This window comes from Trachurus japonicus, chromosome 4, assembly GCF_045865225.1.
Source record: "Trachurus japonicus isolate A0001 chromosome 4, Traja_1.0".
NCBI lineage: Eukaryota > Metazoa > Chordata > Actinopteri > Carangiformes > Carangidae > Trachurus > Trachurus japonicus.
In genome coordinates, this window is record NC_140910.1 from 24,117,456 (window position 1) to 24,140,643 (window position 23,188).

General features: G+C 41.3%; 2 protein-coding genes across 3 annotated transcripts; one reads left to right on the top strand and one right to left on the bottom strand.

The window, feature by feature from the left end:
* Nucleotides 1–1,014: 1,014 nt before the first annotated feature.
* Nucleotides 1,015–10,838, top strand: LOC146989011 (voltage-dependent T-type calcium channel subunit alpha-1I-like). The gene is made up of 31 exons (XM_085775288.1): nucleotides 1,015–1,160; nucleotides 1,401–1,500; nucleotides 1,692–1,828; nucleotides 1,995–2,083; nucleotides 2,692–2,854; nucleotides 3,263–3,545; nucleotides 3,668–3,760; nucleotides 3,849–4,000; nucleotides 4,110–4,164; nucleotides 4,246–4,371; nucleotides 4,474–4,622; nucleotides 5,167–5,352; nucleotides 5,444–5,561; nucleotides 5,669–5,824; nucleotides 5,915–5,989; nucleotides 6,075–6,134; nucleotides 6,258–6,343; nucleotides 6,436–6,559; nucleotides 6,910–6,978; nucleotides 7,206–7,390; nucleotides 7,496–7,622; nucleotides 8,169–8,294; nucleotides 8,578–8,667; nucleotides 8,791–8,971; nucleotides 9,075–9,226; nucleotides 9,508–9,617; nucleotides 9,717–9,847; nucleotides 9,957–10,015; nucleotides 10,172–10,250; nucleotides 10,395–10,516; nucleotides 10,650–10,838. Exons 1-31 carry the CDS (start codon nucleotides 1,015–1,017, stop codon nucleotides 10,836–10,838), a joined length of 3,918 nt encoding a protein of 1,305 aa, XP_085631414.1.
* A 5,895-nt stretch (nucleotides 10,839–16,733) lies between these two features.
* Nucleotides 16,734–20,263, bottom strand: LOC146989012 (cornifelin homolog A-like). 2 transcript variants are annotated; one of them, XM_085774871.1, is made up of 3 exons: nucleotides 20,190–20,263; nucleotides 17,439–17,626; nucleotides 16,734–17,204 (listed from the first exon to the last, which is right to left on the bottom strand). In XM_085774871.1, the coding sequence occupies exons 1-3, from the start codon at nucleotides 20,254–20,256 to the stop codon at nucleotides 17,070–17,072; spliced, it is 390 nt and encodes a 129-aa protein (XP_085630997.1). In that variant the 5' UTR covers nucleotides 20,257–20,263; the 3' UTR covers nucleotides 16,734–17,069. The 2 variants fall into 2 exon arrangements, with proteins under 2 accessions (XP_085630997.1, XP_085630999.1); XM_085774873.1 differs by lacking the exon at nucleotides 20,190–20,263 and adding an exon at nucleotides 17,754–17,817.
* Nucleotides 20,264–23,188: the final 2,925 nt, after the last annotated feature.

Consider the following 23,188-nt stretch of genomic DNA (forward strand, 5'->3'; position numbering starts at 1 on the left):
ACGATGTTACGACGTGTAGGCTATTATATGTGTAGTTAAATCTGTCACAAACAAGAGACGGGGCGTGGTTGTGTTGCGCCGATCTTGCAAAGTTGGTGTTCAGCCCAGAGACGCAATAAATGACATGCACATGGAAGGCAGAGAGCCTCCATTCTCCTTCATAACAAGCCATTTATTAAACCATCACAATTGCTCCAAAGCGGTTTAATTAAGGTAAAAAAAAAAAAAAAAAAAAAAAGTAGCATAGTTAAACTACAAATCCTGCATAGTTCCCCTTTATTAATTTCTAACCTGAGTGTGAGACACAGCCACAAAAAACAAAAAACAAAAAAACTCAACTAAGTAACGCACTTACAATGATCTGCTCTTAACTGTGTTTTTAATTGTACTGACAGTACTAATTAAAATTATGATTAATTTCCTACATAACCACATTAATAAATGAATAATTAAACAGACAATACATGCCAGTGGAAACATAACTTACTTCAACTTCAACTTCAAAGAACTTTATTTTTCCATTAGGAACTTCAATTGTTAAGAGTGTCAGTGCATATTTAGACTAATGGACTAATCTTTACTTTAGATACAATATAAGATGCTTTTATAGAACATGATGATGCAGTGCACTGTTATCTAACATTGTACAAATTAGCAGAACAGTCATTAGTGTAATCTTCTTATAATCCTAAAAGTACTTTTACTCCTGTCACTTCTTCAATGCAGTTAAAGATTTATTTAGTTTTTGCAGTTTTAAAACTTTTATTCTAAGTAATATGTAAAAAATAAATAAATAAATAAAAAAATAAATAAATCATACAGTAGTAATATAATACCATGATTGAAAACACCCACTGGAATCAAATTATGCAGACTGGACTACTGTGAGATGTAGCCCAGGGTAATAGCACTAATATTTTATATTTCACAGACAACAACATCCCAGTGAGTTGATGACGATTATCCACCACCTGTTTGTTTCTTGTCTTCTCCAGACTTCGCCTGTGCACCATCATGGCTGACTTTGATGGAGACAGGAGGAGGCAGCTGGAGGTCAGCGTCCCTATTGATGTCGATGGAAGAATGGAAGCGGAGCAGCTCCCCTACCCGGACCTGGCCCCAGTTGTCCTCAGACTCAGCCAAACTGCATTCCCCCGGAGGTGGTTCCTCACTTTGACTTGTGACTTATATCCTTATACTGCTGTGACCACAACCTTGTCTAATGTGTGTAATACTACCACTATGTGTGTGTTTCAGTTTATCTGAATGTGTTTTTCTCTCCAACCTAATACTTTATCAATTCAAGCATTATTTAGTGTTTATACTAATAACGCTCCATCTCCTTGTGAACTGTATGATCCAATGAATATGTGTAGTCTATGTGCTCAACCTTAACTTACTTCCTCCACGTGGCTGGATAATATGTCACTCGTCGTCATCCTCGTCAACTGCGTGTTCTTGGGCATGTACAACCCTCATGAGGACATGACTAACTTACAGGTCAGAAATCCACATTCACTGTTTGAACAACTCTTTTACTCACCACACAGTCCAACACAGCGTTTGTTTCTGCATGTGCTTGCTTATTCTAAATTGAAAATGTCCGTCTGTATTGTTGCACTTACAAGGATATTGCAATGTTGTATTCTTGTCTCTCCTGCATGTTTAACCATATATATTTTTGTGGTCAGATACTGGATCATTTTAGCATGGCCTTCTTCCTCATGGAGAAGGCCATCGAGGTGTTGGCGTTCGGGCTCTACGGCTATGAGGGAAGCTACCTGAGCCAGAACTGGAACAAGTTGGACTGCCTCCTCTACTGTGGAGAGTCAGTACCCCACAAATCTCTTGTCCCTGCTTTGGCTTTATAACCATTTCTCGTGTTTAGTCATGAACTTATTGGCTTTTAAACTGTTTAAATGTTTTTATGACTTTATATATTCACTCTTAAAATGTGTGTGTATGTGTATTTTTGTCTGCAACTGTCCCTGCAGGGTGCTGGATTATTTCCTGGCCTTCTGTGGCGTCCAACTTCACTTGCGTTTTGTGCTCAGGCTAATGCGGCTTGTCACCAGAGTCCCAGGTGAGTGGTGCTCTGTAACATCCCAAAACGTATTAATCCCAGCCGTTTTATATGTACTGTGGCTGAGAAATCATTAGAAATAGATTAAGTGCTTAAAAATGTAAAGTTAAAAGTATTTTTTATTTTTCAGTTCAACATTTGAAGTATCATCACCTACAGTCCATCAACATCCATCAGTGCTGCTTTTGTTACTTCTTGTCTACTAATAATGAACATTACAAAAAGACAATAACTTGTACCTATACTCTTCTTCCTCTTGAGATATAGTTTGTACAATTATCTGAAACATTTTCACCTTTATTTTGCTCTTGTAAGAATCTTGGGCATACATTAGTTTGCATTCTTTTGTATCTATGTGCATCTATATTTGTTGATATTTGAAAAAAAAAGAAAAGAAAGTGTGATGACTGAATGCAACAACATGCTCACTGTCTCTACTTCGTGTCGGGCCGAAGAACGCCCCTTAGCCGTGGTATAATGAGCATATACCACGGCCTGTCGTGATATATTGCTTAAATATGAAAGCATGTGTCCTCGGTGCATGTGTGTCTCTGTGAAGTTTTGTCAGAGTGATCGTTGCTCATGGAGTCCTCCTGTGTCCCGTGCAGATATGCAGGACCTGGTGGTGACTCTGATGGACGTTCTCCCGATGCTCTCAAACGTCCTCGTTATGTACCTCGTCTACCTGGTTGTCTTTGGCGTGGTGGGAGTCCAGCTGTGGAAGGGGATGCTGCGCAACCGCTGCTTCCTTGGAGTTGACATCCCTGGCAAGTAAGGAACCTCTCTAGGTATTCAGAACAACGACAAATGATCAAAAATAACTTGTCAGCTTACCTATTATTCATTTACTTCTAGAAAATTGCTTCGACTTTTCTTGAATCTACCGACTTAATTTTAGTGAATATTCTTCCACTGGACTAAATGATTAATTTGCTAATAATTTCAGATCTTAATTTGCTTTTATAGTGGTTATTAGAGAAACAATATAAACACAATAATGTGATATTTAACATATCGCTCTGCCTTTAACATGTAGAAGAAGGCAAGCAAATTCAAATAAAAACCTCCGTCTCTAATTTTGGATATTTCCACTCAGTAGGTTATTTTTGGCCTTAAACGTTATGTGTGCTGTGTGATATTCCTAAAGATGTTCACACTTTCCCTGTCCATAAATCACAGCGTATCCCTGAGTCCATACTTTGTGCCAGAGAATAACAATGACAAAGTAGACGCATTCATTTGCTCGCGTGACCAAGTGGGGCTGCGCCACTGCCACGACGTGCCGCCTTTTGTCCAGGACGGGCAGACGTGCACGGCGGCTCCTCCGCACAGCGGCTTGGCCTCCGATGGCTGTGTGAACTGGAACGTGTATTACAACGTCTGTCGCCCGGGGGACCACAACCCCTACAAGGGAGCCATCAGCTTCGACAACGTCGGGTTCGCCATGATCACCATCTTCCAGGTGAGAGAGCACTTGCTCTTTCCTTCCTCCATCATCCATCCATCAATGCTTTATCATCACCCTGGTTTTCCTCTGGCTTGGAGAACCAATCATTAGTCCTGTCATGTCCTCTCCTCCTGCAGGCTGTCACACTGGAGGGCTGGGTGGACATCATGTTCCAAGTCATGAACGCCTATTCGTTTGGGAGCTTCATATTCTTCTTGCTCGTCACCATTGTAAGAAGCAACTTGTTTTGGGTCGGTGATGTTGTATTTCAGTTTGTCCCTTTGTGCTCATGTCGGGGTGCTTCACCTTCCCACCCAGATGGGCGCCATCATCATCATGAACGTGTGCGCCGTCGTCATCGCCACGCAGTTCTCCAAGAGCATGACCAGGCCAAGGAAAGTGCAGAAAACCAACCCCATCGTGCTGCTGTGCATCCGCTTCTTCCGCTGGCTGTGGGCGGCCGCCATCAGGTCGGACAGTGTCGAGTGTCTTTGTGTCCAACTGCAGCTCAGATATGCAGTGTGCATTTATGTCTCCTGGCTGCCTGAACAATTTCATATCATGTCCTTCTACCAACAGATGTCAGAACAGGGTGCACCCGAAGCGCAGCAAGCATGGCACCGCAGGTGTACTGGTGAGACTGGTCGACATGTTTTGGTTTTTTTCAGCAATGGCAGCTGCTTTGACTCACTCCCCGACTCCATCTGTCTCCCAGGATGAAATCCTCAGTCCACTCGAGAGAGCGTTCGAGCGGTTGATCAGCAGCAGGTGGTTTGAGCGGGTGATCATGTTCGCCGTCTTCCTCAGTGTCCTCACCATGGCCATCGAGCACCATGGACAGGTGAGGAGCAGCTCTGTCTCATCAACAACAAAAGACAGGGTTTTATGTTTTTTTTTCTTTCCTGCTTATTTCATGTTGATTGTCTACGTTCTCTCTCTACAGCCTCAGCGGGTGGCAGAGATGCTGAACATCAGCAACATTGTCTTTGCCGTTATATTCGCTCTGGAGCTGTGCATAAAGCTGCTGGCCCTCAAGTGGGGATACTTCAGGTGCCCCAACAACATCCTCGACTTCATCATCGTCGTTGTCAGGTAGAGTTAAAACTCATGGATACAGGGTGTAAAAATGTAAATCAGACAGATTACAAATGAAGTTGACAGTGAACTCCATTTGAGATTTAAAGTCTTATCTACTGTATACAGTATTAGACTGGTATAGTGGTTACACTGGTTACACTGTTACAACGAGGTTTAGGACTCAAGCATGTTTGTTGACTGTTGGTTTGAAGATAGCTGTGCACAAGGGACATCACCTAGAGCTGAGCAATGGTGCTTCCGGTGAAATTTAAATGTGCTTTATTTTCTTTCTTGTGATTTTTATTTTTTTTATTGTGCAATACAAGTGACAAACATAAAGACACATAACACAGCACAAGACAAGAAAAACACAACACCCCAACACAGCAGCCAAAAAAAGTTGAGAGTTAATTAAGAGATAAATTGTGACAAAAGAGAACAAAACAAGAGAAGAAGATAATAAATACATAAATAAATAATAATAAATAAATAAACATCTTCAGCCAATCGATCAATCAATCAAATTTCGCCCCCCCCTCCCCTTCTTGTGATTTTTTAGCTTCTTGGAGATCAGCAGCAAATCGTTTGGCAGGCTGTCCATGCTGCGCATGTTGCGTCTGCTGCGGTTTGTGCGGCTGCTTCACTTCATGCCGCACCTGAAGCGACAGCTGCTCGTGCTGACCAACACGATGAGGGAGGGGAGCAAGGTCTACAAGCTGATGCTTTATGTCGTCATCATTTTCAGGTATGCGCAGACTAATTTTTTGTTGTTGTTGTTGTTGGTGGACGCCTGTCCCATGACAATGCTGTAGTAACATGTGACGGTCTCTTTGCAGCGTGGTGGGCAGGGCTCTGTTTGGAGGGAAGTTCCAGTTCAAGACTCAGGACGGGCAAACCATCACCAGCCGCATGAACTTTGACTCCTTCCACTGGTCCATGGTCACTGTGTTCCAGGTCAGTGTTTGACATCCTAATCTGAGCCAAACTCCATCATCATCAGCATGCCGTCTCTGCATGAATCTGTCTGTCTTGTTCTCTTCTATCTGAACCAATCGATCCAGGTCCTGACCGAGGAGGACTGGAACCTGGTGCTCTATGACGCCATAGCTACAACCTCCTTGTGGGCGGTTCTCTATGTCTTCCTGATCATCATAGTCGGAAAACATGTCCTCCTCAACGTCATGGTGGGCATCGTGGTCAAGAGCTTCCAGACTGAGGTGAGACTACCTCTGCTCTGCAAGAGGGCGACATCTTATGAGCTATTGAATATCACACCCAACATTTATGTTGCACTCTCTTTGTTTCAGCATGGTCCAGATGAGGGCAGTGACGGAAGCTCTTCTCCACCCGGCGAGACATTTGAGATCGCCCACGGACCAGATGTAAATTCTTCTAGTGTTTCCCTAAATATATCCACATTGCAGCTGACACCTTTGCTCAACTTATCTTCATGTTGTGTTGTCTCAGGGTGCCTCAACATCTGGAGCCGGCAGTGGCACCGACACCACACCTCCGCAGACCAGAGACGTGAGTTCCTCAGAAAGATCAGCATTTTGGGATCTTTGGCCTAAAAGACTTTGTGTTTATTTAAAGCAACATTTTGCTGGTGTTGGTTCCCGTTGACTCATGTGCACCTGTTCACCTGTGCAGACCTCTCTGAGCATCATCCACAGAGCGCTGGGCTGGTGCCGGGGACACATAGACTGGTCCTTGTTTGTGTTCTCTCCAAAGAACAGGTAGGTCTGAACCTGAAAGCTCAAACTACGGTGGCCCTGAGAGCTCTGCAGCTCAAGAAAAACTTCACATGCGTGTTTGTGTTTGGCTTCAGGTTCCGCATCTTGTGCCAGCGTCTAATCTCCCACAAGTTGTTTGACTATGTCATCCTTCTCTTCATCATCCTGAGCTGTGTTGCCATCGCCATGGAGAGGCCTGACATAAAAAAAGGCAGCACGGTGAGACACACATGCATGACCTGTGTGGGTGTGTTGACAGCCAGCGCGCGCGCGCACACACACACACACACACACACACACACTCAAGCCAATCCACTCACAGACACTCATTAGCATCTATCATAATGCATCTCTGTCAAAATGTTATAAGTAAAAGAAAAGAAAAGATTACGATAAAGATTTTATTCTGTGGGTAATGGGGGCGGGACTAGATAAGCTTTTGCTTCTCCCGCTTTCCCTTTCGGCCATGTGTATTGTATTATTTGAACTAAGATGAAGTGTGATGATGATGATTTAATTGACATGCCCGAAATAAACAAATAAATAAATAAATCTCCTCTGCCCTCCAGGAGCGTTGGATCCTGACGACATCCAACTACGTCTTCTCTGCCGTCTTCCTGGTGGAGATGATTTTCAAGGTAAACCCCAGTGTGTTTGTTTTGTTTTACCTGCAGTGCTCTGTGGTGAGAGTGAAATGTCACTGGAGCTGTTGAATGACCTTTCTGACCCCAGCTGATCAACCCAGACTGGGTTTTTAGAACTTTTTTCATCTTAATTGATCTTATTTCCAGCTGATTTCCAGAGATGTTCTGCTAAATAATATTTTAAGTTTAAGCGTGTTGATGTGGTGTTGCTCTCACACCAGGTCGTAGCTCTCGGCCTGCTGTACGGGAAGGACAGCTACTGCCACTCCGCCTGGAACAGCGTGGATGGCACGCTGGTGATTTTGTCGTTGGTCAGCATCTTCGTCTCACTGAGCAGCCCCAGTAAAACCAACAACCTGGGCATCTTCAAAGTGTTGCGTCTGCTGCGAGCCTTCCGCCCTCTGAGGTGCATCATTTATTTATGTCATGTGCCCAAACCCATGTGTGAAGATCCAATCTGAATTCCTGCTTTAGTGTGTGTGCAGAAAACAAACGTCTGTGTGTCCTCCAGGTTGATCAAGCGAGCCCAGAAACTGAAGCTGGCCGTGGAGGCGCTGGTAGCCTCCATCAAACCACTGGGGAACATCGTCCTTATTTGCTGCACCTTTTTCTTTTTCTATGGCATCCTGGGAGTGCAGGTAGGTTGGCACACGCACACTCATGCAGAATATTTGGTAGCCCTTTAATTTACAGGCAGGCAATTACATGATAATTACATGTCAATGTCAAGAAATAACAAGTAATTGCCTAGTAATGTCAAGAAATAGCCTAGAAATAATGGCCAATTTCATGGTAATGTCATGTTTTTCATAAAGGCAAAAGATTACTCATGCTTTTCATGCTTTGAATTTTTTGGGAAAGGCCAGACTTTTTCTCTCCACCAAGTCCTTGACCGTTATTTCTGGGCTATTTCTACGCAATCAATTGTTATTTCTTGGCTATCTTTTTTGACATTACTATGAAATTGACCATTATTTCTAGACTATTTCGAGACAGTATGACGCAATTACTTGTTATTTCTTAGCTATTTCTTGACATTATCATGTAATTAGGGCCTGTAAATTGAAGGGTTACCGAATATGGAATATTTCTTTTACCCAAACTGACAATGAAGCCATTAAAATGGCCTTTATCTATTGAGAATAATGTCTCTGTTCTTCATAAACCATCTGCTTTATCTGCAGCTGTTTAAGGGGAAGTGGTACCATTGTGTGGGCGAGGCCATCGATAACGTCACCCACAGGAACGAGTGCCTGACGGCTGGCTATAGCTGGGAGAGAAAGACGTACAACTTTGACAATCTGCCTCAGGTGACGCACATAAATGACACATTTAAAAACAGGTCAGATATTCCCCCAATCCAATCAGCAGGAGCACACCACCCAGTGTAGGTACCATGAAGCAGGCATGGATCCAGATGCAAATAAACTAAACCTATGAGCATGCTCTAATGTTACAGTAACAAACACAGAGAAGTGAACAGCGCTGGACTCTCTCAGTGACATATAATGAATGAATTTTGATGAATTTGTAAACTGCAAACTCACCGTGTTGACAAAACTGTTATTTGTCTGTCTGTCTGTTCCTGTCCAGGCTCTGCTGACCCTGTTTGTGATGTACTCGAAGGACGGCTGGGTCACCCTCATGCACGATGGGGTGGATGCTGTGGGGGTGGATCGACAGGTACTGTGTGGTGATCTAATGATAGGACAGGTCACACCTGCTATTCCCACATCACATTATACTCCGCCTTAGAAATCAGTCTTGTGATTTTCATCTGGCCTCTTCTCCTCTTCCTTTGTTTAGCCTGTGAGAGACCACAACAGGTGGATGGTGCTGTTTTTCATCAGCTTCATGATCCTCAGTTTCTTCCTCCTTGACATGTTCATCGGTGTGATGGTGGACACCTTCCAAGAGTGTCAGCAGAGGCAAAAGAGGCAGAGGAAAGCAGAGGAGGGGGAACACACGATGGGAGACCAACCCACAGGTAAGGACAAGGGGGGTTAGTCGCTCCCGTGATGCATTATTGATATTAAACTGTTGAACATAGAGCAGCAGTGATTGTGAATTTCTCATGTGCACAAATACAGGGGTCAAGAAGGTGCCATATTACGCCAAATACTCCCCTTTCCGTCGGTACATCCACTCCATTTGTGAAAGCCGCGGCATGGATCACGCCATGAACGCCGTAGTCCTCCTCAGCATCCTCGTAATGGCTCTCGAGCACTATGGCCAACCTCTGGTAATGCACACACTCACACAAACGCACTGTGGCTGCAACAAGCTTTAACCTTTAAACCAGTTTAAATTGAAATTCTGTTGCACGAAACTAGATTAAGATTGAGAGAGCTTAAATTCAAAACTTTCTTTAAACTCAGTTTAGTTTTTACCTTAAAAATTAGATTTAATTGTGTTGCATCAGAACTTTGAAGTCCAATTTTAACTGTGATCTCTGGTTATCCTTGAACTGTAAGCTGAGGAGGTTTAACTTTTGCAACTTTTGCTGTTTGTCTGTGTTTTCAGTGGATGGAGATGCTGATTGAGATAAGCTTCTACATGTTCACCGGCTTCCTATTCATGGAGATCCTGCTGAAGCTCACGGCCTTCGGCATCAGAAGATACACAGCTGCCATGTACTACACTAGAATTTGAGAGAATTTAACTTCTGAGTTTGCTTTTGTGTGTTTAGTATAGTAACCACGGTGTGTGTGTGTGTGTGTGTGTGTGTGTAGATGGAATCTGCTTGACGTTTCCGTGGCCTTGATTTCCGTCATCAACATCGTCCTCAACAATGTGAACGCAGCAGCAGCTATCATCAATCCCAGCATCTTCAGAGTCCTCCGAGCACTAAGACTAGCACAGGGTACACACACATGCACACACATGCACACACGACAAGCTGAACATGTATGGGTTTGGGAGGTGTGATGTGTGAGTCTGAGTGTGTGAACAGCTCCTGTGTCTCTCCCCAGTGCTAAAGGCAAAAAAAATACAGCTCCTCTTGAAGACCGTCATGAAGACGCTGTCACAGGTACACACACAAACACACACACACACACACACACACACACACACACACACACACACACACACACACACACACACACACACACACACACACACTATCGGGTTGTTTAATTGCAAGCATGAGATAAATGACTTTTTAAATTTTTTTTATTAATTCCAGGTTGGAAACATCTGTGTGCTCTTCATGTTCTTCTTCTTCATATATGCTGTTTTGGGAGTGGAGCTCTTTGGCAAGCTAGGTCAGCACACACACACACACACACACACAGATCCCATGTTTCCACGCTATCCACCTTTTACCCTTTGCACATTTCAAACAGTTCTCTATTAAGTCCAAACACAGATCTGAAGGATTTGAATTGTGTGCGCTGTCTGTTGATCAGAGTGCAGCAGCGATAATCCGTGCCTGGGTTTACATCAGCACTTCAGCTTCAGGCACTTTGGCATGGCCCTGCTCACACTCTACCAGGTGTGCACCGGGGACAACTGGAGCGAGATCATGAAAGTACGTACGCAAACGCACAAACAAATAGATTAACACACAGATGCACAAACATCCTCCAACCCACAGATAAATACAGGTTTATATAAGTGTTTCTCTCTAATTATCTTCTCTGAATCTCACTCTGTCTCTGCAGGACACGTTGCGGGAGTGTCGGCCGGATGCCATCAGCTGTCAGAGCTACCTGTCCTGGGCCTCGCCGATTTTCTTCATCACCTTTGTGATGATGGCCCAGTTTGTGCTGATGAACCTGGTGGTGGGGGCCATCATGCAGTCCCTAGAGGACAGCTATGAGGTACAGACGAGCACCACAGTCACTCTCTGATAGCTTTATTTCAAGATTTCATTTTGTAGAGGCTTCATATTTTCTTAACATCTTACCTATAAAGTTCCTTGATGGGAACGATGCAACCTGGAACTAATTACAGAGAAAATAGTCACACGATTTTTACTTTACTTATATCTCTTCAATTCAGGGTGGCAATCAGATAGTTATCGATACTCAGGTACCAAAGAATCTACTCTTTCTGTAAAAAAAGAAAAAGGCATTAAGGATGAGATTTAATAATAATGCAAAGGAGCAGATGTACGCATAAGAATCATCTGTAGTCCAGTGTCTTGCAAGGATAATTCAGATGAACTGAGGTTTGTTTTTCCTTGTAAATATGACGTATTGCCTCAGTCCTGCTGTCAGAACACACCCTGTAGAGAGTGACACCAAACAGAGGCTGTGAAGTGAAGTGAAGTGAAGCTTAGGCACAGCTGTCAGAGGAGAATATGTTAACATTTCCCAGAAATCTAACAATCTCCCGTCTTTGTCAGGAAGTGAGACAGAAGGAAGGTGGGAATAGACCAGAATCTCAGGTGGAAAAGCCAGCAGTGACGCCAATTATTTTGTAATTGATGTATGTGTGTGTATGTGATGTATATATTTTTTTTATCAATTTAAATTTTCATAATAAAAATCAATTAATCAAATGCACTGTTGTGGTTGTTGAGGGAAATCCTATTGTTTTGATTGTTCTTGTTGATAAAGAGAAAACATAGAGGCCATATAACAAGCAACCAAAGCCATGTTAGAGTTAAAGCTAGAGTGTGTAACTTCTGTCGACCCCTAGTGCTAGTCTATGTAATTACAAAAAAAAAAATCTACTGGCACTTCCACATGTCTGGTAGTATCTGTGGTAACACAACCACTGTGTGAATGTGTTTTCTTTTACATGTGTGTGTGAGTGGTAATTCTGAATTATGTCCCTGACGGCCCCTCATATAGGAATGCAGGCAACGACAGGCTGGGGATAAGTACCTATCTTTGGTGAATGTGGCTGTGGTAACATTCGCGAATAGCATGGCACGCCTCTGTGTTGACAGGTTTGTAGCTGAACCTGAATGAATATGATGAATGAATATTTCTGCCTTCACATCTGACTGAAGGTTTTCTGCATTACCATATCAGACTGTGTCCTCACATGCCCTCAGTGAGCTCTTTGCACAAAACTTTGACTTTTAAAATGGTACTGTTGTTGTACATTTTTACTTGATGAAGTTGGTAGTTTTATTATATACTGTATATGAAATTAATAGTCATTTAAAAACCAAAATCCAATGAAAAAAAAACTCAGTAGTCTATAGAGGTCTATAAAGATATTTTGTTTTTCCAACTCTCTGCTTTTGGTTTTGTTACAGTGATATTACACTCGAACAAAAATAAGATAAATCACCTATTTTGTATACAAATAATAGCCAATTCAACAAGGAAACTATATAAAATTGATTAGCATTAATTAACATGGCATGTTGCTTTATCATTTTAAATGCTTTATTCATTCAACAGAGCTTGTTTTACAACAAGAGAAAATGGGTTGCATACAACAGGAACAAGCAAATAAAGCTGGAGAAAAAGTACCCTGAAGTCAGGTTGTTGTGCAGCAAACATAAGGCAACAGCTTCCTAAAGGGGCAATATGCACGTTTTCCCTGAGACTGAACGTTGGGGTGACAGCTGCCTTCAGAAAGCTGCGGTCATCACTGTGCTCACAACACAAGAGGTTATCATGTGTATGTTCATGGCGGACTGGACACTACAGCCACTCAGGGTTGAGAAAGTGACGACACGTTCTGGTTGGACCAGGGCTCGCTGTTGAGCAAAGCTCAGTATGAAGCAGGAATGGGCTGCATGTTGACGACCACAGTGGAGGAATCATGGCGATCCTTTAACTCGCGGTGCATCTGACACCAGGAGCACCACATGCAGAAACAGGAAGTGACAATGTCCTCAAGGAGAGAACCCTGCAGAAAAACAAAGCACCAATGACCCTGTTTATCACACAGTTATTCATTTAAGTCCACGTTGTCTCACTTATATTTTCTAAAGCCTTACGAGCCCTAGTTATATTTCTTCACAGAATAAAAAATGTGAATCCATCCATGATTATTCTTTAGCTGTACATCATACCTTGATAAGATATCTATGTCGAATGCCAACCCTCAGAGCCAAGACTGCAGGAGGTGCACAGAAGGGTATCCCACAGGCTGTTGTTATGGTTTGGCTGCATATGTCACATAATGGTAGACAACGCTTCTCTCCAAATCTTTTTGAAACTGTGCAGGCCATGCACGGGCAGCACCAGAAACCATAGCAACCTTAAAAAAAAAGGGAGCATAGTAGCTTTTTAATCTAAGTTTCTTTATATGACTGGAGGAGAACAGAAAATTTAAACATATAATTTGAGATCAGTGGTGAGGTTTATTCTTACAAAGTTTTATGTCGTGACAACATTCAAAGAGATCAGAGTTCCAGTTTGTCAATGGATGTGATGCCATCGCCTCCTGAACTTAACCACAGAAAGAAAACAATCAACCTCCTACCAAACACATTACATCACTTCTATACTTGAGAGTCATGTTCTGATTACATTTTTTGATTCACACATTGCAGATTTCATAAAACAATAGACCCAGTCGTGTCCTAAAGATAATTTGAATGCAAGAAAAATGACTTCTCTGGTTTTAACCAGGGGTGGAAAGAGTACCAAAAAAATCTACTTAAGTAAAAGTACTGTTACCTTGATGAAATTTTACTCAAGTAAAAGTAAAAGTACTGGTGTAAAAATCTACTCAAGTAAAAGTAAAAAGTAGTTCATTTAAAATTTACTCAGAGTAAAAGAGTTACTTTTTTTGGGGGGGGGGGCAGTAATGGCCAGAGATTGGCCTAACATTCTCCGTGCATGTCTCTGTGTTTCAAATTTGTCCCTTCTCATCGATACCCTGGTCTCCACCATCTTTTAGCTCCTGTGGCACCAACTTGATTCTGACCTTCTGACACTGCAGTTGTCCAGAGCCAATCAGATGGACAGTTGCAGTTACTGACACTAAGGTTGTCACGATCATGATACTAAAATTTAAACTTAATATCGATATTAAGGAAAATATTCGATACTCAATACCATTTTCAATACGGATAAAAAAAGAAAAGAAAAATCTCTCTCTCCCTCTTTCACTCACACCTGTTTTTTTTTTTACTGTCTTTCCTGTCTGCTCTCAAGGAAGGGGGGGGGGGGGTATTTTACTGTAGTCTCTCTCTCTCTCTCTCTCTCTCTCTCTCTCTCTCTCTCTCTCTCACACACACACACACACACACACTTGTCTCTTTACTGCTTCAGAGCACTGCTTGTCTGTTCCTCTGAGCATGGCCATGGATCTGACTGGGCTCCTACATTTAACTCAACGGACTGCCGGTCCGGCCTTCAGCCCCGGTGTGTCTAGTCATTTAATCTGGCAGGGTCAGCGGTCCCGTTACCGAACACCGCCGGACATGTTCATGAGTTCATTAAAAAAAAACGGACAGGACGTGACAAGTGGACATGTCCGGGCAAAAGAGGAGGTTTGGTCACTGTAAACGTAGCCGAATAGATGGACATGCCTGATAACGTTGTCTTTAATCATTAACGTCAGCTTTTAACCGCTAGCTGTGGCTAATGGCTAATATTAAGACGACAACATAGCGACGAGCCCTGTTACGCACAAACTCACGTAGCGGTGAGGGGGGAGCGGTGTAGGCATACCTACCTGCTGCTGTGTGCGTCTGTGAAGGGACAGAGAGAGAGAGAGGCGGCAGCGGCGTAGCTACTTTTGACAACCCACACAGACGCAGTGCAAGTTGATATATATTTTTTACTTTGTAACGGAAGCTATTTGTAACTAAGTAAATTTCTTCCAACAATATGTAGCCTACTCAAGTAAAAGTAAAAGTACTGATTTTAAAAATTACTCAAAAAAGTACAAGTACACAAAAAAGCTACTTAATTACAGTAACTTGAGTAAATGTAACTAGTTACTTTCCACCCCTGGTTTTAACAGATGGTACTTTTACATGGACAGTTTCAATCGGTTTCAGAAAGGTTTGGGAGACCAAACCGATTGAAACTGTCCATGTAAACGTACCCAGTGTTGGCTTTATTATGAATTAAGACTATCAGAACCCATCAGTTCTGATAGTCTTGCACAGAGCTTCCTTCAAGACTGCAGTAAATTTGCATAAATAAGCATTTGGCAGTAGTGTAATCTACTTTATTCTAGTTTTGGTAGATTATAAATACCCTGCAGTTTTATAGTACTCTCTCATCTTATAGATCACTCAAAATGTTTTGCATGACAGATCTCATTCACCTACCCGCTCATGTGCTCATACAGAACTTTTTCTATGCAAAGAGCACACATAAATCACACAAAATACATACTCACACCCTGATGATTCAGTATCTTACGGACTGGAGGAGCGGTGGATCAAACCACGCACTTTCTGCTCCATGTTTTTGTATTTCTAGCCTCTATTTTTGTGCAGGGTCTGATTCTGTACTTTGTTTCATAAAATTGCTGGATCCTATGTTTCACTCCTGCAGCAGTTCGATAAAGTTTTGATTTCTCTTTGAAGATAAAAGCAAACAGTCTTACCTGATCAAGCTGGAAGCCTTGTTATCACTTGGGAAAGTTGCTACAGAATATCTCTTGTGTGAGGAGTGGCATCTCATATCAAAAAAATGACACAAACATGCTGCAGAACCTGACTGTTTATGTAATGAGAAATGAGATCACAGTTGGCTGTACAAATAAGATGGACACTCAGCACCAAAAATAGTTACAATGCAGGTCAGGAGCAATACTAACACAGTCCCATAAGATCCACACGATTCTTCATACACAACAGGAATTGAATAGAGGTTTGCAGTCAATGGGACTTCTTCTCCACTTTTCCCACAATCCATTTGAAATCTGTATTGTAGTATGTTCCATTGCTGGCACTCACAGTGTCTCCTATAGACAGTAAAGACAAATCACTTCTTGGATTTCATGTGTTTTATTGTAGATAAAGAATATTCAGAAGAAGAAGTCAATCCAAATATTGACAGCAGTTTGTTAGTAGTGTTGATAGTAGTTCAGATAATATCAGAGGCTTTGCAACAGGGCAGGCAACCCAGGCACTTGCCTAGGGTCCCAGGCTGGAAGGGGCCCCCAGATGCTGTGCTTGGACACATCAAATCTCTCTAATGGGGCCCCCTACCGGCTGGCTTGCTAGTTTGCTAGTGGGAGGGGCTTGTGTCAAATGTGTGCAAATTAGCCATGAAGCAAACTTATCCAAGTGCTATGTTAGAAATAAAATTATTGATTATTTATTGAGTCATCAGTGAGTTTGGATTTATTAACGGTTAATGTTTGTGGCTGTGGCTATAGGTTGTGAGGGCTCTTGCTTGTGTGTAGAGTGTCTAGAAACAACCTGAATTATATATTTCTCCATCCCTAACCTCACATAATATAACTCAAATTAGTATAAGTGATGGTTCAGTTCAATAAAAACTGATGTAAGGGTTCACAACTCAGGGTTACTTAATGTTTTTATGACAATACGGCCTGTTTGTGTTACAACACCTCTACCATAGCAAAAACTCTCCTATGTTTTGGATTTTGTTTAGCATGTAAATCATGACCCTCTTCACTTCACAAACGTCTTTGGCGCCCTCTGTTGATTCTCTGATGCAGTGCTGTAAATATTAGTAGTATCTTTAGTAGTATCTTAAGTTAAAGCCAAGTGTTATAATGTTACATACTATCCCTTGGATATTAAACATTTTGTCATTATACCACACAGTTGTATATTTAACAAAAATGTTTGCAACATACAGTACTATATGCATATTAAGGTGTTTTACACAATAAAGATTTAGCTCACATAAACTCATACTACATGTTTAGTAGTATTAGTTTGATCTCTTTCCAATGGTCAGAAGACATAATCATATATACTGACTCTCAGCATGAGGACACGATTAAAAACAATTACACCTTTAGATTTTGCTCATATAGCTACTATCCCTCTGACTTCTGTATTGTCCCTGTCAGGCCCACACCTAAAGCAAATAACTATCAGTTTTTGTAGCGAACCACCACAACATAGTCACACTACAGATAACTGATCTGAGCTTAATCAAATTTCCCCTCATTAGTAAGAACAGGCTGCTGAGAAGCCACACAGCTCAGTATGAAGCTGACATAACCCCTGACTATCTGGCAGGAGCAGGCTGCATGTTGACGACTACGGTGGAGGAGTTCTTGCGAGTCTTTAACTCGCGATGCATCTGACACCAGGAGCACCACATGCAGAAACAGGAAGTCATGATGTCCTTACAGAGGGAACCCTGCAGAAAAACAAAGCACAAATGACTCTCTTTCTAACTCAGACTTCTGAAACCTTATATTTATTTTTGTCTTTTCCACAGAATCATGACAGTGGCGTTTCTCCTCCATTACTTCCACTGAAATGACTGGATGGTTACCCTCCACTGCCAGTATGGACCGAGGAGAACACTTACACGGATCGGTTTAGGATAAAGTGGGCAAAGGTGAATCTGTTCTTTAAACTATTCTCTTACCTTGATGCCATATTTGTGTCGAATGCCAACCCTCAGAGCCAAAGCTGCAGGAGGAACAAACAGCGGTATCCCACAGGCTGTCATTATGGCAGGGCTGCATATGTCACATAATGGTAGACAACGATTATCTCCAAATGTTCCCGAAACTGTGCAGGCAAGGCAAGGGCAGCAGAAGAAACCATAGCAACCTGAAAAACAAGAGTTGTAATAAAGCAGCTTTCAATCTAAGTTTCTTTATACCGGAAGAGAGAACAGAAAATGTGATATAAAATATAATTTGGTATCAGTGTTGAGTGTGAGGGAGTTCACTCTTACAGGAGCTCACGTTGTCACAGCAGTCAAAGAGGCCTGAATTCCAGTTTGTCAATGCCATCGCCATCGCGTCCTGACCTTTACCACAGAGAGAGAACAAAGAGCCTTTTACCACAAACATTTCAACATTCAGACGTGGCATTTTTCAACACCTCATTACATTAATTTGCATGTTATTGCAAATTCACATCCTGTTGAGTTCATAGAGCATTAGATCCGGTTGTGTCCTAAAAATAATTAGAGTCGAATTGCAGGAAAAAGGTTTTAATCTTTGACATCTGATCTGGGTAACCAAACCAGTCAGTGTCAAGTGCCTACAGGAATTTTTGTGTCTTTGATTTCACCAATGTCTGTCAAGCTGCATTGAGATTGTATGAATAAGGACTGAAATCAGAATATTAGTGACAGCAATATTGTTTATCTAAGGTTAGTGTAGGTAGATTATAAATAACCTGCAGTTTTATAGTTCTCTCACGTCTCATTGATCACTCAGTGTTTTACATGACAGGTCACATTTACCCATTCACTCCTTTGTTCATACAGAAATGTTTAGCACACATAAATTACACAAAATACACTATAACACCCCAATGTTGCATTCAGTATCTTTTTCAAAGAAGAAGCTAAAACTCTTACCTGATCAAGCTGGAAGGTGTGTTATCAATTGGGAACGCTGCAGCAGAGTATCTCTTGTGTGAGGCGTGGCATCTAATGCATGTTTAAAAAGGGACACAAACATGCTGCAGAACCTGACTGTGTGAGTAGCGTGAGGTGGGAACAGCAGCAACAGTAGGCTGAACTATGACAACACTACTTCAGTACAGATGCCGGCAAATTACTGAAGGTGGACACTAAGCGCCAAAAAATGTTGCAATTCAAGAGCCACACAAACACAAAAGTCCCAGTAATTAATTAGTTGTTTTAGATTGCTTTTTGCTACTCAGTTGGAATCCCCTTTTCCCCACAATCCTTCTGAAATCTGGATTGTATCGTCTCCTAATGACAGTAAAGACAAATCACAGCTTGAATTTATGTGTTTTATTGTCGATAAAGAATATTTAGAAAAAGAAGTCGATCCAAACATTGACAGCAGTTTGTTAGTAGTGCTGATAGAAATAGTAATCTGAGTGATATACTTCTCCATCCCCACCCAACATAATATAACCCACGGTCCCAAAGACAATTTTTCTTACAGTTATCTGTTTATAACAGTTCCATAAAAACTAATGTGAGGCTTCATAACTCTGGGTTTCTTATCACAATCAGGGCCGTTGTATAGGGGAGAAAGGTGATGATAATTCTAGGGGCCCAGCGCCCAGTAGGGCCCACAAAAAACCCCAGTAGTTTAATCTTTGTATGACTGAATTATTCTGCATAAGACCCTGATTAATACTCTTAGTAATGCTGCATTAGCATCAAAACAAAGAAGGCTAAATAAAAAATTATAATACATACGTAGTCTAAGAAAAAAAGTGGAAAAGTCAAGGGCCCACTTTAGTATTCTTTCAGGGGGGCCAGAATTCCTAGTAACGGCCCTGATCACAATACATCCTATTTGTGTTATTTGTGTATTCCTCTACCATAGCTCAACAGTGAAACTCAGTGGACAAAGCATGTAAACAGGTTCACAGTTTTAGTTCACAAACTTTTTTGGCACCCTCTGTTGATTCTCTGATTGCACTGCATGTCAGTAGCTCACAAACTCCTACTACATGTTTTGTAGTATTCATTTAAGGTCACCTCATCATTCAGGCAGATACGTCATCTCTCATGGCATTCTCTTTTGAATGCAAGAAGAACTGATCATATCTGCTGACTCTCAGCATGGGGACACGATTAAAAAATGGTGACCTCTTTGAATTTTGCTCACAAGCCCTCCTTCTGACTTTGGTATTGCCCCCGTCAGCCCCACACATGTAGCAAAAAACTATCACTTGATCTGAGATAAATCATCTTCACTCAATGAACTCAGTATGAAGCCACTACAAATGCTGGTGCACTCAAGGAGAGAACCCTGCAGAAAAACATAGCACAAATGACCCTGTTTATCACACAGTTATTAATTTAAGTCCACGAATTGTCTCACTTATATTTTCTAAAGCCTTACAAGCCCTAGTTATATTTCTTCACAGAATAAAAAATGTGAATCCATCCATGATTATTCTTTAGCTGTACATAATACCTTGATAAGATATGTTGAATGCCAACCCTCAGGCTGTTGTTATGGTTTGGCTGCATATGTCACATAACGGTAGACAACACTTCTCTCCAAATCTTTTTGAAACTGTGCAGGCCATGCACGGGCAGCACCAGAAACCATAGCAACCTAAAAAAAAAATGCAGCATAGTAGCTTTTTAATCTAAGTTTCTTTATATGACTGGAGGAGAACAGAAAAATTAAACATATAATTTGAGATCAGTGGTGAGGTTTATTCTTACAAAGTTTTATGTCGTGACAACATTCAAAGAGATCAGAGTTCCAGTTTGTCAATGGATGTGATGCCATCGCCTCCTGAACTTAACCACAGAAAGAAAACAATCAACCTGCTACCAAACACATTACATCACTTCTATACTTGAGAGTCATGTTCTGATTACATTTTTCGATTCACACATTGCAGATTTCATAAAACAATAGACCCAGTCGTGTCCTAAAGATAATTTGAATGCAAGAAAAATGACTTCTCTGTTGGCTTTATTCAAGACTTTGGTAAATGTGCAATTCTGGCTGGTCCACTGGAGCTGACATCGCAGCAGCCGCATTGACAGGAGCCGCATTGACAGGAGCCTCCATCACAGGAGCCACCATCATAGGAACCGCCATCATAGGAACCGCCATCACAGGCTGCATGTTGAGGACCACAGCGTTGCTGTTTCGATATTTTAACTCACGATGCATCTGACACCAGGAGCACCACATGCAGAAACAGGAATATGTGATGTCCTCAAAGATAGAGCCCTGCAGGAAATCAAAGCATGAAGGACCCTATCTTTACTACATCATACAGTTGTTATCCAAAGTCCAGTTATGTTTCAGTTATGTATGTTTATGGAAAAAATACCAAGTCACTTAATTTGTCTCACTCATATCAATAAAACCTCAGACTATATTATTTCGTAATAATGTGCATGGCCTTTGTTCCCTATACTTCCACTGAAATTACTTTACAGAGGGAGAACAAGGGAGAACAAGGGAGAACAATTACAAAGTTCAGATGAATTGGAAATAGGTGAATTCATCCTTTAAATTTAAATATTCTCATACCTTGATGCCATATTTGTGTCGGATGCCAACTCTCAGGGACAAGCCAACAGGGGGCGCACAACAAAAACAGCAATAGGCTGCACAAACAGCACCCGGGTTGAATATGTCACAAAGAGGAAGACAACGGTCCTCTCCAAATTTTTCTGACACTGAGCAGGCAAGACAGGGACAGCAGAAGAAACCATAGCAACCTGGGAAACAAGCGTTGCAATATAAGCAGCTTTCGATCTATTTTGCCTCAAGTAGATCCTAAAAATATATGATATAAGATATAGTTTGAAACCACTTGTGAAGTTTAATTCTCACCTGATTCTGGGTCATCACAACAGGCATAGGGTCCAGAGTTCCAGTCCGTCACGGTATATGTTGCCATCGCCGGTTGAACTTTACCACAGAGAGAGAATAATGAGCTTTTTAGCACAAACATTATAACACATTCATACTCAAGGTCAAGTTCTGATTACATTTTTCAGCACCTTGTTACATATTTTTTATGTAAATGTGAAGTTGGATATTGCTGGATTCACAGATCATGAGACCTCATCGTGCCCTAAGTAGAATTACTTACTAGTGATATAATTAATGTGACATGCAAGCTAAGGGGCCTTTTGATTTAACAGTGGGGATTGTTATGATGACACATTTATTCACTCTCACTACAGAACCTATAGCCAACCTTTATTTTAACTCAATCAATCAGATAGAGACTTAATTTATAACGTAGAAAAAAAAAAAATCCAAATTCTTCGACATATTTAAACTTAAAAAAAGAAAGAAAAAGTAACGCAATAGTTACTTTCCCTGGTAACTAGTTACTATTATAGTGAAGTAGTGGAGTTACTAACTCAGTTACTTTTTGGGAGAAGTAATTAGTAACTATAACTAATTACTTTTTAAAAGTAACGTTCCCAACACTGTTAAAAAGTATTTGACACAAGAAACAAAAATGCTGAGCTTAGTAGCAAAAATTGGCAGGAAACCAAACCACAATAAAATCAAGAATGTGTCAAGAAAAAGAACAGGATGAAAACCACAAAAACATGAATAATAAAAATAAACTTTACAGTATTTAAGATTGATATGTAAGGGTGCACAGTAGAGGAGACAGAAATGTCATCTAGTTGAAGACTCCAAGTGCCCTCAGTACAGTACAGTAGGCTACAGTATGTCAAGGAAGTATTTGTTCCGCGTTGCAGCTGTATTACTGGAAAAAAGTTGTCTTTCTTGTTCGCTAAAACCATGCAGAGTGATGCAAAACATGTGCATGCATGTTTTTTTTAAACACATTTTTATTGTTTTTCATAAAATAAAATATAATATTGCCATCCATCTAATCTTCCAGCCGACTGCCCCCTATACACCCTCACAGCACATATAGGAGCCCCTCCCCATATTGCTCCGCGTACACACATTTCATCCATTAATGTAGTCACAGTCACATCAGTATCCTACACAGTAAGAAGTGCTCTTCACACTCTACACACAAACACACAAACTCTTACCCGATCAAGCTGGAAGCGTTGTTATCACCGGGAGAAGCTGTAACGATATGCCCCTTGTGTGATGAGTGGCATCCTATGTATGTAGAGAAAGTAACACAAACATGCTGCAGAACTTGACTGTGTGTGCGGTAAGAGGTGGGAGCTAATAGTTGGCAGAACATTATGGTAACAACCGTAGCCTACTTTAATACAGATGCCGTAAATTGCAGGTTGGCACTCCACATTTTTCTGAAGTTGCATTTGCACTCAGTGGGACTTCTGCAATTCCCCCTTTTCCCCACAGTCCTTTTGAAATCTGGACTGTACGATTTTCAGTTGTTGGCGTTCACATTATTATACACAGTGAAGACAAATCACTGCTTGATTTTCATGTGTTTTATTGTGAATAACACATATTTAGAAGCAGATGTCAGTCCAAATATTTACAGAACTGTATTTTAAAGGATGACCTCTTAATCTCCATTCAACAAAATATAACTATTGCTACTGAAAAGTACTGAAAAGAACACAAGGCTTCGTGAGTCAGGGTCTATAACAAAGTTCAAATATGAAACTCATTACCCTGTGACTTTTTTTTTTCTTTCTATTTTCTTATTCATTTATTAATAAATAAATATAGGTATTTGTTTGATAAGATGCTGCAAATTGAATTTCAACAACCAACTGTAACG